Source organism: Passer domesticus, chromosome 9 (assembly GCF_036417665.1).
Source record: "Passer domesticus isolate bPasDom1 chromosome 9, bPasDom1.hap1, whole genome shotgun sequence".
Lineage (NCBI taxonomy): Eukaryota > Metazoa > Chordata > Aves > Passeriformes > Passeridae > Passer > Passer domesticus.
In genome coordinates, this window is record NC_087482.1 from 34,379,409 (window position 1) to 34,394,702 (window position 15,294).

A 15,294-nucleotide genomic window follows, 5' to 3' on the forward strand; every position below is an offset into this window, starting at 1 on the left:
TTGGCACAGTCCAACAGCTATTTATATTTCATTATGAAACATTTTGTAGAGTTAAAAGTGCTAAATAGCTACTTTATTTAACAAAAAAGAAAAAAATATCATGCACTCACCTCCCCTAGAACTCCTGACCTCTTTTAATTAAATTATTCACACTAGACTTTTGGTTGACTGCTCCTAGAACAGCTTCAGCAGCAGCAGGTGTGGATGAGCTGCTACCTGAATCACTACATGCTATTTTTTCTTCAGAACAGGACTTGTAAATATTAAAACCAAGATAATAAATCTTTATATACTTAAAAGAAAACGTAGGACTCCTTGCTCTGTTGCACTGTTTCCTTAAGGCCCATTAACAACATTTGTTTACCTATCAAAAGCAAACTACTAGAAATTAAAGTATGCTTTGATCATTGGAGTAATTTTCTAGACAAAAGATGAACAAACATATAACTCAGACAAAATTATAACACACAAAATTATCATGGTAATAACTTGAGATACAGCAGCCTTCAGTTATCACAAAGCATGAGCAGCAAAGTGAATGTTAGATTGAGATAGGAATGGGGTTCTGCAGTGTGCAGCCTCGGGCAGGCTCTGTGGGAAGGTTCTCTCTGTCTCCAGCTGCTTCAGGTATTTTACAGTGATACCATGCAACACTCACACATTTTTCAAGTAGTTAACTCCTAAATTCTGCAGAAGATTACTCTCGACAAAAAGACATGACTAAGACTGAGCTTAATCAAGTTCAAACTCAGTGCAATGAGTCTCAGTGGAATTTCATTTGCTGTTTCCATTTAAGAACTTAAATGGCCTGGCCAAAAGCTTTTATCACTTGGTTTAAGAAAATATTTCATGTCACTGCCTCTTATAAGCCTTCCCTTGTTTATATTCTTGCTGTCATGGGCTAACAAAAAGTTTTAGCTATTATCATCATGCATGTCCTTCTAGGTTTTCTTGGCCCCTTTTTAAATTTCCATGAGAATAAAAAAGTGTAAGTGTATCCATGTGAAATAATAAAAATAAAGTACTTACTAAGAGTGATACATTTTATTAAACAGTAAATTAATTCCATTGGATGCTTAACAAATAATCTTTTGGCAGGAGAAGGTTAAGAGAATAGACACACAATCCCTGATAAAAAAGTACAGAGGAAAGGATTCTTACCTACTGGAGATATTCCCAATAAACAGTGATTCAGAAAGATTTTCACATAGTCATTTAAAATACATTTTAGTTTTGATAAAATGTGGTATCTCCTTCAGCTGAGAAAGAAAAATATTTCTGCATGTACTGTAACATTTAGAAACATCTGAGTTTCTTCTTCAAGAAGCATCAATGCAGGACAAAAAACAGACTTCAGAGTTGGGAACCACCTAACTGAGAGCATTTTGCTACAACTTACAATAAGGCCTCATAAAACTAGGGCTCTGCATATGGAATGTGCCTTACAAATCTCCAGGAATTCTGCCTTATTTTGCAGAAATACAGCCATCTGTTAATATCTGGAAGGGTTTGGACAAGAGACACTGCTAGAAAAAGCATGCCCTCGATGTCAGTTGCTGGAATAAAAATGAGAAAAGGCCCATGTGGGACAGCTGGGTTCTAAAGATCCATAACTCAGTGTTTGAGCCTGCCTTGCTTTCTTCCATGCTCTATCTTGCTGCTACAGCTGCGATCTCCACGGCGCTGCCCCGCGTCCCTCAGCAGGATGGTTTCTATCAGGTAGCAGCAAATGTCGTGTTGGCTGCTGGCTGGCCAGGTGCCACCAGCTCCAGCAGGGAGTGACTGTGCAGGCTGCTCACATGCACAGAGAAACACCAAAGAACTGCATAAACATCATCTGCTCAGCTCATCTTCCCCTCCATCCCCCGCCTCGAGATTTCAGTTTAAGGCAGTATTTTATTTGTACTTGAAAATTATATTTGGGCTAATAAATATATTAAGTTAAAACAAATAAGCACACACACACAAAAACCATAATTATTTTTAAATAATCTTTTCCATTTTTCAAACAGCCACAGAAAACATCAAACATTTCAAAAAGTCAAAATTAATATTGACTGATAAATTGATATATGAAGAGAAAAGCAAATAAGAGGTGGCCACATGATGACTATGTTCTGCTAAAATGATAAAGCAGTGGAAATGCCAGGTATTTCAACTTGCCTGATTTAATTTGAAATGAAAAAACACTGCATGTAAAATTAGCTATATATTAGCACAACATGTATTAATGGTATGCCTGTTACATTATACTTATGTATATATACCAAATACATCTATTATCAACTTACTATGCAATGTACATGATATATATATAAACAGGATATATACCACATAATAAAGAATAGATTTTAAATAATGATACAAAACATTAATATTTATTACATAATCTAAATTGAATAGCACATTCAATATATGCTCACTACATACATTACATTAGTGTAAATGTTATGTTGGTAAGACTCTCATTTATATACTGGATACCAGTATCCTTTTTTTAATGCAAATCGGAAATAGGAGCAGGGAAGGATCTGAAAGAAAACGGAATAAATGGAGAACCTACCTGACAAGAGAGGATTAGACTGCTAGAATTGCTTATTCTTTCAAAATTAATGCTGGAAGATAATGCAATTGTTCTTTACATAACCAGTCAGGGAGTTAAAAGATCACAAACAGAAAATAAGTCTGAAACTAAAGAACAAGAATAGCACTAAAATAAAAATGTGTAACCCTTCACTAAATCTGGGGTGATAATTAGAACCAATTTTTTTAACACTGAAGAAAAGTTCTCTGAAACATTTTCTTACTTTTTGACAGCTTGGTTCAGAATATTTTAGAAGCCAAAATCTAGATGTTTTGCAGGTATGCACATGAACTGTCTCATCTGCATTTCATCCTCCTGAAACAGACACCAGCTCTTTAAGGGACAAATGTGACAGTGACAGTCCCTTAAAGAGCTCCCCTTCCCTTACCCAAGATGGCATGGGACGGGCTCTTTCTGCCCTCAGCTATGATGGCTATCACAACATTTTCGTGGACTTCCTGCCCAGAAAAAGGAGGGACACAGCTGCCTCCTGCTGCCCTTACCTAACATGGCTGCGAGGTGCTTCCCTGCTCGGCTGTGTGACAGCGTCGGCAGAAACCAAGCAGAAGGAGCTGAGGCTTCCTCCCTCCTCCTCCTCCTCCCTTTTCTCCTCCTCCTCCGAGCACAGCACAGCAGCCAACACTTCACACAGAACTCCTCATCCACCTGTTGCTTTCCAGTTCTGGGATGGACACTCTCTGGTAAGCAGCAGAAACCTCACAAAATCCCCATACAACAACTGTATCCTCATTTCGGAATGCAACTGCTTTCTGGATTTTCATCTTAGCCTCTGACTCTGCCCCTGATAACTTCTGAACTCATCAGGCATTTTGAAATAGGAGTTGAGAAGGCTGAGGGATAACTACACCCATGCAGCTCCACTGAGAGCTGGCACTCATGCAGAGAGGGAAGGGTCAAGTTCATGTCCTCGACGAGCAGGGGGCACAGCTCAGCTGTTCCATGAGCCTCTTGGCAGTGCCAAAGAGAACTAGAAAGGCACATACCATTGCCAGCTAGTTTTCTCATACCATTCTGTGAGCCTGTCACAGTGGGATTTCTCCAGGGGATGAAGAAGGGTTCAGGAAAATATAACATGCCAGTGGCTTACAGTTTAAATGACAGAGTTATATTATATTATTATTATGTTATTATACATACTTAGAACATCAGAGAAATGTATCCACTGCTCAGTTTATTATTTTACCTGATTCTCTTAGGCCCTGTAGATGGTAATGAATCTTTTTCATCTCTAATTTTACTTCCAGTCTTCTTTCTCCATTAAACATGCACACAAAAATATAAAAAATGCTCTCAGAAACATTATTTTCATTCCAACACCTGTAGTACCCTTTGTGCCCACTTTTTACACTTTGCAATTCCAAAGTGCTCTCAATTATTTCTACTTGTGCAACTCATTCCCTCAAATGTAACTCCTCATGGACCTAAATTTATTCTTTTTCCATCTTCTTTTTATATCTTTCCTTCTCTCTTTGATTAGTTATGGCACCTTGTGTGCTGTAGACAACAGCCACACTGAATTTCCACTTATTAAAAAAATTAGTAAGAGCAAATTATGATTATATTTATCAGAGTAGTACAATCTCATAAGCTGATGAAAGCCATGAAGTGACGTGCCAGATTTTTTTTCCCTGTCAGGAGAATTAAAACTACGGATAAACAGTTCTAAACATTCCACCTATCAGTTATTTGGTTTTGTCTTCACAAAATCAGACTTGTCTTTAATCTTGGATTTCATTTCTCTGTTTCAAACACAAATATAGTTTTCAAACACAAAATAGTACAGACTATTTTGCTGTTGTTTTCTCACTGGATTGTTGGAAAAAAACTAGTCTGTTATGAATTAACCTCCCTTCCCCAAATCACAATTCAGTCAAAAAGAAAGGGAAAAAAAATGAAGGCAGCCCTGAGACTTTACTGTGCTACAACTAAGAACACAGCAGTCATGCTTTGTGTCATACACGGCACTGCCTTACCTTGATCGCTGCTTTTCCCCTCATCCACTGCTGAAGTGCCTGGCCCAGCTCCTCTCCTGTCCTCCACGGCTGCCAGCTCTTTCTGCCATCCCCCATACCCCTAATCCTAACACCCTGTCACAGGGTAATTATAGTGCTGGCACGACCCCAACATCTATCTTACATCAACAATTCCCACTTGTTTGCTTTACAGGGAATGACGGAATTAAAAATGTATTTGGACTGGAGAGACTCGTTCGGCACCAGATGACCTTGACAAGTGACCTTTCCTTGGCTTCTAGAAAACAGGCATAAATATGACCTTGGGTGATGCTCCATGGCACCTGAAGGAAGACACAGCACCAGTGACTCTGCCTCAGTCCTGTCGCTCCAGGAATCCCCCTGCTCCAGCTGCCAACCTGCAACAAGACACGGCAAACACGGGCAGCGTTCCTCGGCCCCGGACACACCAAAGCACACCGCGCCTCCCTCGCTCCTTGAGCTTGGACCATGAAACGACCGGACGTGCACAGGGAAAGCAGGAGGATGTTCACGAGACTCCTGCAGGCTCTGCTGAGCGCGTGTAACCCCAGCTCCTCCCCTGAGCTCCACCTTTCCACAGAAACAAAATATTCTGAGTTGGAATCAGATCACCGAGTCCAACTCCCGGCACTGCGCACGGTGCCCCAGGAATCCCCCATGATTTGTGAAGGTTTGTGAACTGGCAGCCTTGGGGCCATGACCGCTTCCCTGGGGAGCCGATTCCAGTGCTCGACCACCCTCTGCGTGAAAAGCCTTCTCCCAAAATCCAACCTAAACCTCCCTGACACAACTTCGGGCCATTATTTATAAGGGCTGACCGCTCGCCCCCTCCCTCCCAGAGCTGAGAACAGCGAGGGCAAAGGACGGCACGGGGCCGGGGCTCACTCACCTCCCGCCCCGGCCGTGCCGTTCCGGGGGAACACCGACCGCTCTCCCCTTTCCCCTCAGCCCTCCCGGCCCGGCCCGCCGCCCCCTCCCGCGCGCCCGGAGCGGGGAGTGGCCCGCCCGTGCCGCAGCCTCACCGCGCGCAGGGCGCATGCGCGAGGCCTGCCGGTGCGCACGCTGCCCGCCCCCGGCCCCGCCCCGCCCCGGCCCCGCCGCCGCGGCCACACCGGGAAGGGCTCCAGGCGCTATGGCGGCGGCTGCGCGCAAGGTAAGGGGGGAGCGGGGCGCGTCCCGTGCCGCCCGCGGGGCCGAGGAGACGCGGGGGGACGCGCTGAGGGACGCGCCTGACCCGGTTTGCTTTGGGCCCCGCAGGTTGGAGGAAACTTCCCGCGGCCGGTGGCCTCCTGAGCGGCAGAGCGAGCGAGCGGGAGCGCCCGGGCCCGGCCGCCAGGCCTCTCCCGCCGCCGGGGTAGCGGAGCCGCACTGGGCGGGCGGAGAGCGCGGGGGTGCGCAGCGGGCCCGCCTCATGCGCAGTCACCTGCGGAGGGGCTGAGCGGAGCCGCCGCCGCCGCGCCGGGGGCTCCTGGCGAGCGCTTGCCGGGGCAGCCCCCGTTGCCCGGCCCTGCGGAGCCGCCGCCGAGGGACGCGCACCGACCCCGCCGCCAGCCGGAGCCGCCGCCGGGGAGCGACCTGTCAGGGAGCCTCGCAGGCCGGCCCCGAGAACCTTCCCACGCGCTGGTTTGTCCCCGGGAGAAGGCGAGTTGGGAGCCTCTCCATGCCTTATCAAGTTCATTATCTGAGCGGCTCCCGGGAGCTCTAGACCAGTTCAGCTTTATCTGGTGTGAGGGAGGAAAACAGCGTAGCTCTCGCACTCCATCCTGTATCGAGGACCACCTATTCTGCTGGGGTTTAACACACGAAGATGGTGAAATGCCGACTGCTGGGTGAACCATTAGGTCCCTGTTGTGGAACGAGGGCTTTGTATTCACCTTCCAGTTCCTGATCCGTGCCGAGTGTGAGAGGACGCTAATCTTTCTCCTTCATCCCCCTTCCCTAACCCTTTCCTTGCTTCCATGTTGCATTGGTCAGACTTTTGGTCAGTGTTGTTTACGGAAGGGGGGGGGGAAGAAGGCAGTTGAGGTTACAAACAAAAGTACTTGTATGACTCATCTACTTGGATTTAAGACATTGTATCCTTCTTTCACGGGGCCTTTGCTTCTCTCTGAAGGAATCAGATGCTTTTTCCTATTCTTCCAGAGGAGGATGGATTGAAAGTTGTACGTTTTAGACTTTTTTTGGGCCACTGCTGATATTATTAAAAGACATAATGGGACTTTTTCACTGGATTATTGCCAGAATTAGTTTACACACTGAAACCATGAGTTGTTAGGCCTCTCATGATAATATTTGTCCTGCTTTAATATAAAGTTGCTGTGGAGGTGTTTTTAAAACTGTGGAGGACAGTCTGCATCAGAAGAGGCTCTCTTCATCTCTGGTTGGTGTGGCAACCACAATCTGTCCTCGATGCCTTCAGCCTTGGCCATCTTCACTTGCCGCCCGAACTCCCACCCGTTTCAGGAGCGTCATGTCTACCTGGACGAGCCCGTCAAGATCGGCCGCTCCGTGGCTCGCTGCCGGCCAGCCCAGAACAACGCCACGTTTGACTGCAAGGTGCTGTCCAGGAACCATGCTCTTGTCTGGTTTGACCACAAGACAGGCAAGGTAAGGTGTTCATTTAAACAACACTGGAGCTGCACGTTTGTTCTAGCAGGTCCCTGTGGATTGCGGATCGCTCTGGTTTTGCTGTCGTAAATAGGGTTGCATAGGGCAGGAGTAGGATTTGTTTTCAAGTGGTAGCTTTCCAGGTAAGTTGGTAATTTCTTAATAAGCAGAAACTTTGACTGTTATGAAGAGTATATGAAGCTAACAGTTGAAAATGGTTAGTTGAAAGGCTTTGCTTATTTATTACTGGAAATAGGTGATTTTGAGGTGAGACGTGCAAATGTGAAAGCACATTGTATCAATATAGTGATGTTATAGTATTTTTTTCAAATGCAGAGAAATTACTGTTTTATTGGTGTGTGAAAATTGATTGTGAGGAGCATTGAAAAATGGATTTTAAAAAGATTCTGTGTTTGTTTGGCACTCTTCCTACTTGTCCTTTCAAAATTTTGTGGAGTGGTTTGTTTGGTTGTGATAGGAGGTTTATTACTGGCAACAGGAGTGTAATGGATGGCATTCATGATATAGTCTTATTGTAAGTGAAACTTGTTTTCAAATACATCCTGTGTTCTTAACTGTTCCCCTCTCAAGTCTGGCAGTCTTGTTAAGCAAAATTGAGGGGTCCTGTAGTGCATGTTTTGTCCACTAGGGATTGAACTGGGACAAGTAAAGTTGTTTTACTTAATGACTGTCAAGTTAATTTTAAATATCCGACGAAAAATTAACAAAGGGCAGACTGCAGTCACTCAGCCTTGTATTTTTTCCCCAACTATATTGAAGTTGTACTCTAGAATGTGACATATTCTGAGTCAGCTGGTTTTCAGCTTCGCACCAAGTCCTTCTATGAAATGCAGTCAGTGTAGCTCTGGATTTTAAGAATAATATGGTCTGTAATTCATGCAGATTTTTCAGTAGTATGACACAGCATGAGGAGCAGTACAACGCAGTCAAAGTTCTTAAACCTTCCATTGTTAACTATCCTGTATTACGCAATGCTTGGACATGATGGGACAAGACAAGCATTTAATTTCTTAGGGCTGGATTATGGCTTTCAAGTTACCTGCAGGTAATTGTGCAAACTGCTATCTGTATTAAATGTTTAATTAAGCATCTTGCTTTGACTCTATTGTGTATATGATGTGCATTCTTGGATTCTAGAAAACTTAAGTGCTTGAAATACTTTCAGTTTAGTCTTTAACCTTTCTTTTTTGATTCAACAAAGTAAAATGCTCCAATTTATTGTGCCGTTTTTAAATTAGAAAGTATTATGCTTATAGGTTTTTTATCAACATTTCTTACGATTTACAAAGATTTTAAGACCCCCACGTGCACTAATGTGGTTACAAATATGATCTGTCATTTTCAGGATGGTTAATTTGAGAAAGCACTGAGTGTTGAGCAAGTCTGCTAACTGATAGACAAGCTTCAAAAGCCATTAGTTATGAGGATTTTTGTTTGTTTTTAAATTTCAGTTAGCTTTGGCTTTTCTAATATAGGTAAAAAAATTATATGCTTACTCATTTATCTGTTTTAAAATCTTAGTAGTAGTGGTAATTAAAAGGATTGTGTTTGATAGTTCTTGGGATAACACCATGTGAACATTTGACAGAGGTCTGATGAAAATTGCCAAAGTGGGCATCTGTAGCCATAGTAAACAACTAAAGAATGGGTTTGTGATCATGCCCTGGAATCCACTCCTATTTCATGTTAGATGTGGTGTTGTAAAAGGTTTAGAGCACAGGTAGAGCAGTGAGGAGAATTTCAGATTCTGTGCTTGGTTATTGGCTGTATGGACTGGCTTTTGATCTGGTTGAGTATCACAGTGGTAAATTGTGAGACAGTTAACAGGGTGGGGGAAATGCAACATTACATGTTACAGGTATCAAATGCTGTTGTGAAAAGGCAGGTGGAAGACACAGATAAATACAGGCTTGATCTTGAATCACAAGAACTACTTAAAAAATTCTGTGGTGTTTTCAAAATACAAACAAAAACATGCCAGAACATTTACGTGCAGGAACATCAATTATCATTGTTTACATAACTGCTAATAAGCACATCTCATTTAGGAAATTGTCATTATCCTATCAATGACCTATATTTAAACCTGCACAAATTCTCCTTGTCAGAGTATTTGTAAACATTTCTTAGAACCTTATATATAGGACATTAATCAATTCTGGATTTTTTGAAAGATAAAATAGCTTCGAATGTTAATTTAGTAATGAGAAAAACCTTCAGACATTTCAAAATAGTTTGTTAATGATCTGGGACTACAGTTTCATAAGTTGTGGACTTTGGCAATACCAGTTTCAGGCACTGCCAGTCACCCACTCCAGGCTCTGTTGCCTCTTGAGCTGCCTTTCAGTTATACTTAATTTTTTTTTTTTTTTCATGAGGGCTTGGAGTTTTGTTTAGTGAATCATGTGAGTGATCCTGTTTACTACATAGTCTGTAAACAATTTTGTCAGTATTATCTGTAAATAGGGGTAGAACCTGAAGAGAGGGAGCATCAGTAAGCTATGCCAAGGAAAGTAATACAGAATTTTTTTCCTGAGGCAGAGGAAGGTATAAACTGAAATTTGTTGCATAAGTAGACCAAGCTGAAGATAACATGTTATTTAAAGTTGAAAGATGTGAATGTTTATTTTGTATAAAGGCACTTTAATTATGCATGGAAAAAGTTATTTGCCCAGAGAGATAATGTCTATGTAACACCAGCATTAGTAAGGTTGAAAATAGAATGAGTTTTCAGGATCACCAATACATAGCAATTAAAAGAAGGTACTTAAAGCTGGATTTGCTTTTTAAAATATTTTGAACATTATATGTAAGCCTAAATATGTGTATGATAAAGGTAGAAGGAGATGGTGGTGGGATTATCTGTACTTGGACTTTTTCTGTGCATAGTAATATTTTTAAAGACAACTGGTGCAATGCCTCTTCCTTCCTGTGTTTGTAGATACAGCATAATAACTCCTAGTTAACTAGTGGATTTTTCATGCTGTGATAACATTAGAATATTATAATTAGAATTCTTCTTGGTTTTATTTTTTTTTAGTAATTACAAGTTAATGAAGCTGGGTTTTTTTAGAGGTGCCTGAAAAAGTGACTCACTAGATACGTAGGAAGTAGATGTTGTGCTGAGCATGGAGTGTTCCAAAAAGTGTGAATCAAAGCAAAAGAAAAAGTGGGTTATATTTCAGAAAATCTAAATGTGTTCAGTCAAATCACTGAATATGAGAAGAAACTCTTAAAAATAGTGTAACTGAAATAATCTTAAACTTGTTTTTTTGGGTTTTGTTTTCGTTTCTAAAAATAAGCAAGTGCAAGACCTTTGAGAATTTGTATGTGACTTCCAGGCTGAAATGCTTCTGACAGATGTTGTAGAAGCTTTTAGTAGAAACCTGAAGCTTCTGAACAGATATTCAGGCTTTCAGAATCTGGAATTATTCAGTGCCTGACATTGTTGTGAGTTGCAATTGTAAGTACTTTTTGTAGGGAAATCATTGCCACAGTTTACTTTATTTTTCAGTTTCTCAGAGCCTTTGGTATTTTCTTAGATCAAAAGCACTCCAAAGAACTGGTCATTTTTAATAACTGAAAAAAAAGTGTAGGCACAAGTTGATGTGTTAATGGTAGCTAATGCTATTATTTTTGTTTAATTCAAAGTGGGTATAAACTGAATTGAGCACGTTGATATCTTGGTGATGCAAATGCTAAAGTAGTGTATTGAAATCCACAGTCCCTGTAATAGTAAATGAAATTCGTTAAAGCTGTGCATTGTGGCTTCTGGGCTTAAAGTATGTGGGATAAAAATACTACAAAATACTTAAAGAAAACAAACACAAAACAGATTCCCTCCCTCCCCCTTCTCCCCAACCCCTGAAAAAACCAAACCCCAAAAGAACCAACCAAAAATGCAGGAAGAAAACCCAAAGCCAACCAGTCATACCAAACCCCAACGACTGAAAACAGCCAGCCCAAAGGCACCGCCACTTTAACGTGATCTGAAGGACGCAGTGAGTTTACTCTGGTCATGTTTGGGTTGACACCAAGCCTGGGAGTGTTGCTGTGGTGGGGGTGAGGTGATCTGCTCAAGGGCAGGGCAGCCACCCACAGGGACCTGCTGTGCTGAGTGAATGGGCAGAGGAGCCTCAGGACAAACCCAGAGGCTGCACTTGGAAAGGAAGAACCCCTTGCAGCTTATTGCACCCCGTCTAGCATACTGCATTTAATTTTGAACCACTAATGCAAGAAATGCATTGACAAACAGGAGTTGAGATTAGATAGTCTTTTTTTACTGTGTTGTACTAGGGAGTAAAGTAAATTGATATGAAAGAAAGCAAACAAAATTAGTAAAGAGGAAATATGTTACTCGCTTAACATTACATAAAATGTTTTGTGGATATCAAGAACTTGGCACGATTCAGGAAAGCACAGAACATTTTCTTTGGACGTTCTGTTTGTTCAGAAGTATTTTAGTAAATTTGTCTTAAAAAAATAAGTGGGATATGAAAAATGGTATTTGGAATTGCAGGGTTTTGGTGGGAATTTTTTTTTCCCACTGCTTCTAGTAGAGAATCCTGTGTGATACCCTGGCCTGTTTAGTGCTGATCTATGTAAAGTGTGTTTAGTTTCCCATGTATCAGTAGCATTTATCTGGATAGATACCATGTCTGTTATTTGGTTTTTCCTCTGTTGTATCTTTTCAACTCTCTGTTAGGATTGTTGTCTGAGAGATGAACAGATGTTTTATTTTTCAGTACTCTTGATGTTGCTGTATGCTTACAGTCTGCAGGGGAGACACTGTCTTTGAAACATTGAATGTTTGTCCCAAGTGCCTTGGGGGACTGACCTGGGATTTGCTGTAATGCACTAAGGTGAAAGTGCAGTGCTCAGGTGCTTCTGGTAAGAGGGTGATGTCAGGCAGCCCTCACATACACCTGCTAATATTTTTATGTAAGTGCTTTTCACCCTGAATGAACCATCCAATTTTATACTGGTGTGATCATGAGAATAGTATGGGGTAGGGAGCTCTTGCCTTTGACCAACTTCAGCCCCATGGTTTTAGGAGGTGGTGTAGGAGTGTGGGCAGCCATTTATAGTAGAGGTAAGTCAGTGCTGACAAGGATTTCCCTGCAGAGATACCATCCAGAGCCACTGCTGCAGAGTTAATACTGTAATTCTTGGAGCTGATCCATTGCAGTCATGCTGCATCTATCCTGAGCCAGGAACACCAACACATTGATCAGGCTTTAAAAACAAACAAAAATCCCTTTTGTATTTGCAATGAATTTTTACAAACCTCAAACGAATCAGGTTACTTAGCTGGAATGAAGGCCAGTAAATGTGTTTTTCTTAGATCTCTTATGGGATGGTTTGGGTTTGCTCCTGATCCCAGGCTTATAAATGCAAAACCTTGCTTCCCTACATTTTCATTATATAACGTTGTTCTTGATTTTTACTTTTTTGTGTGTTAGTTGGGCAATCCAGTGATCATTTGCAGGTGGATTTACATAGCCCTGGAGAAATACTTTGATTTGGCTTTGTCTTCTCATTTTTCTTAATAAATGTGACAGTCTCGTTTGCTTATTTATATAATGAAGGTAATTGAATTTAAGTATGCTGTAAAGGGCCATGTGGGTGAGGAGTGTCTGTGTCACTGTGCACCTTTGGTTGTGTTGACTTGAGTCTGATATAGCTAGAATTCTGCAAAATGTGATACATACTCAGCTGTTTTGTTACATTTTGGGATTTGTAATTTCTTTTAATAGATAGCATTAAATGAAAATGATGAGTGTTTTTGGAACCAAGAGAGTGAGATTGAAGCAAGAATGCTGTCTCCATCCCTATAGCTAGCAATTTTACACTCTATTGCTACTAAATTATATGACTGTTTGTTGTCTCTGGATTTTCTTTTGAATCACATTAATACTTGCTTCCTGTTAATGTTGTTCACTTGCAGAGAGTTTGGATTATCCAAGAGCTCTGAATTTTGTTAGATCTCACTGTGGCCATGCATTAATTTTCCCAACTTCTCTATCTTTCCAGAAATATTTCTGCTTGTGGCAGAATTTTTGGAAAAAGGCTCAACATGATCACATTTTTGTTGAATATAGGCAAGTGTTTTTTCAGTCTGTTCTTGAAGTGGGAACATCAGGCAGAGAGATGGGTTGGACTATACCCATCTTGCAGGAAGACATATCTCTCTGCCAGAGGCCTAGAACAGTTTCCTCCTTGAAAAGGAAAATCATTGTGCTGGAGCCAGACAATTAATTGGATACAATTTTCCTGTTGTGTTGTACCAGACTTGTGTGTGATTGAGCAATGCCTTAGAGTTTATTTCAGTCTTGAGAAAGTATAAATAAATGATGAACTTCCAGCAGGCTTATAATAGAAAGTCCAAAATCCTGTAGTAACACTGTAGTTGAGTGGAAAAACACAGAAAATGCTAGCAGGAGTTGGACCTTTTTACTTTTGTAAAAAATAAACATAAAAAGTACAGGGGTTAGTCAGGGGTAATTTAGGGGATGAGGGATTTATAGGATCTTTGCAGAGCTAAGGAACATTACAGTATTGATAGTTGAACTGTGGTGTGTAATGAAGGGAAATATATGCTATTCATACAACTTTTAGGTTATAAAACAACATTAACCAACCATTGGAAAGAATTGACAGTTAGATGGGCTCAATTGCAGATGTCCTAATAGTGTAAAATTGGAGAACTTGTAAATAAATACAAAAAATAGTGACAATATTGTGCTATGTTAAAGTAAGTTTTTCCCCAGTAGGAATACCTTTAGTTTTAGTTTTCACATGATAATTCAAATGTGTTGAAAATATTAATTACAGAAAGTCTTCAATACAGAAAGCATACAGTGTGTCATATATGTATAAAACCTATATAAGAACACAAGGGTGATGTTTTGCTCTTGTTTTAAGACAGTATTCAATAGAAACCTAAGAATTAAGTTATTACTACTGGATATTCTCATAATTACACTTGTAGCATTTCTTCCATAAAAATGAAATAAATGCAAGAGCTTGAGATAGAGAAGTTATGGATGCATGTAACCATGTATTGAGTAATACCCTTTTTAAAGGAAGGAATAGAAATGTCATGTTTCAAATCCAAGATGAAAAGCTTTGTAATGGGCTAGATAGATATTTGTACAGCAAGTTCTTTTGAAGACATTTGGTACTGGCTGCTGCTATCTGCATATGTCATTAGTCTTATCTGATACGGAAGTTTTTGCTCTTAAATGGAACTTTTCCAAAGTTGTTCCTTCTTTGGAATGGAATGAGCTGAAGTTTAAACCTTGATTTATCTAAAACTTAGTCTTTGCCATAGTATCGATGTTCTGTAAGTGGGTTTTTTTGTTTGTTTAACCCCACCCCAGCAGAGTTTGATGATCATGCCTTGCTTTCTGTTTTTTGGTTTATTTTAATTGGTTTTCTTGAAGTGTAATGCTTAATTATATAGGCTGGGAGCCAGATCTCTTGGTTCTGCAAAGCTGAGCATTTAGCCTGCCTACCTTTTTGCCTTTTAATATCCTGGTGACCTTTCCCAGTAACTCGTGGCACAATTAAGTGTCATTCTCTCCTTCTTTTCGTTGTTAGCTGTGGTAGTTATGCCAGAACTTGGAGGCAATAGAATTGCAAATCAGTTTCTGTAGTATTACTTGTGATTTTATTCTGCCATTGCTGGGTTTTGCACTTTTGCCTACTGTTTCCAGGTGCTTGAACAATCTGAAAGCTTTCAGGAGGCATAATGAATTATTTGTAATTCTTCATGTTTAGGACTCTGTTATTTAAAAAATAAGCTTTGTTTTTTATATATGGAAAGAATCCATTCTGCAGCCAAGTTATTTTTGCAGGTCTGTGATCTCTGTAGGGAACTCCTTTTTGTCTTCTTACCATTACAGGGATTCCTCTTGCTGGATGCCAGAGGATTTTTAAGGTTATGTCAATATTAACACATACTTTTAAGGGACAGAGAATAAGTTTGATGAAGTTCCTTTCGTTTCTACAGATTCCAGAACTTTAGGTCATTAAGTAGATAAGGTGGTATCTACTTTGAGTGAG

At 40.8% G+C, this 15,294-nt stretch overlaps 1 protein-coding gene and 1 long non-coding RNA gene across 34 annotated transcripts in view; one reads left to right on the forward strand and one right to left on the reverse strand.

The window, feature by feature from the left end:
• Positions 1-1,025: 1,025 nt before the first annotated feature.
• On the reverse strand, positions 1,026-5,600 carry LOC135307979 (uncharacterized). The gene is made up of 2 exons (XR_010368555.1): positions 5,489-5,600; positions 1,026-4,976 (listed from the first exon to the last, which is right to left on the reverse strand). It is a non-coding gene; the product is annotated as an uncharacterized LOC135307979 (long non-coding RNA).
• A 28-nt stretch (positions 5,601-5,628) lies between these two features.
• The window catches only part of SLMAP (sarcolemma associated protein), a 77,962-nt gene continuing 68,296 nt past the window's right edge, over positions 5,629-15,294 (forward strand). For all 33 annotated transcript variants that reach the window (XM_064432616.1, XM_064432615.1, XM_064432635.1 and 30 more), the window contains exons 1-2: positions 5,629-5,752; positions 5,857-7,206. In XM_064432616.1, the coding sequence (XP_064288686.1) occupies positions 7,009-7,206 (198 nt within the window). In that variant the 5' untranslated portion in view covers positions 5,629-5,752; positions 5,857-7,008. The remainder of the gene's footprint in view (positions 5,753-5,856; positions 7,207-15,294) is intronic.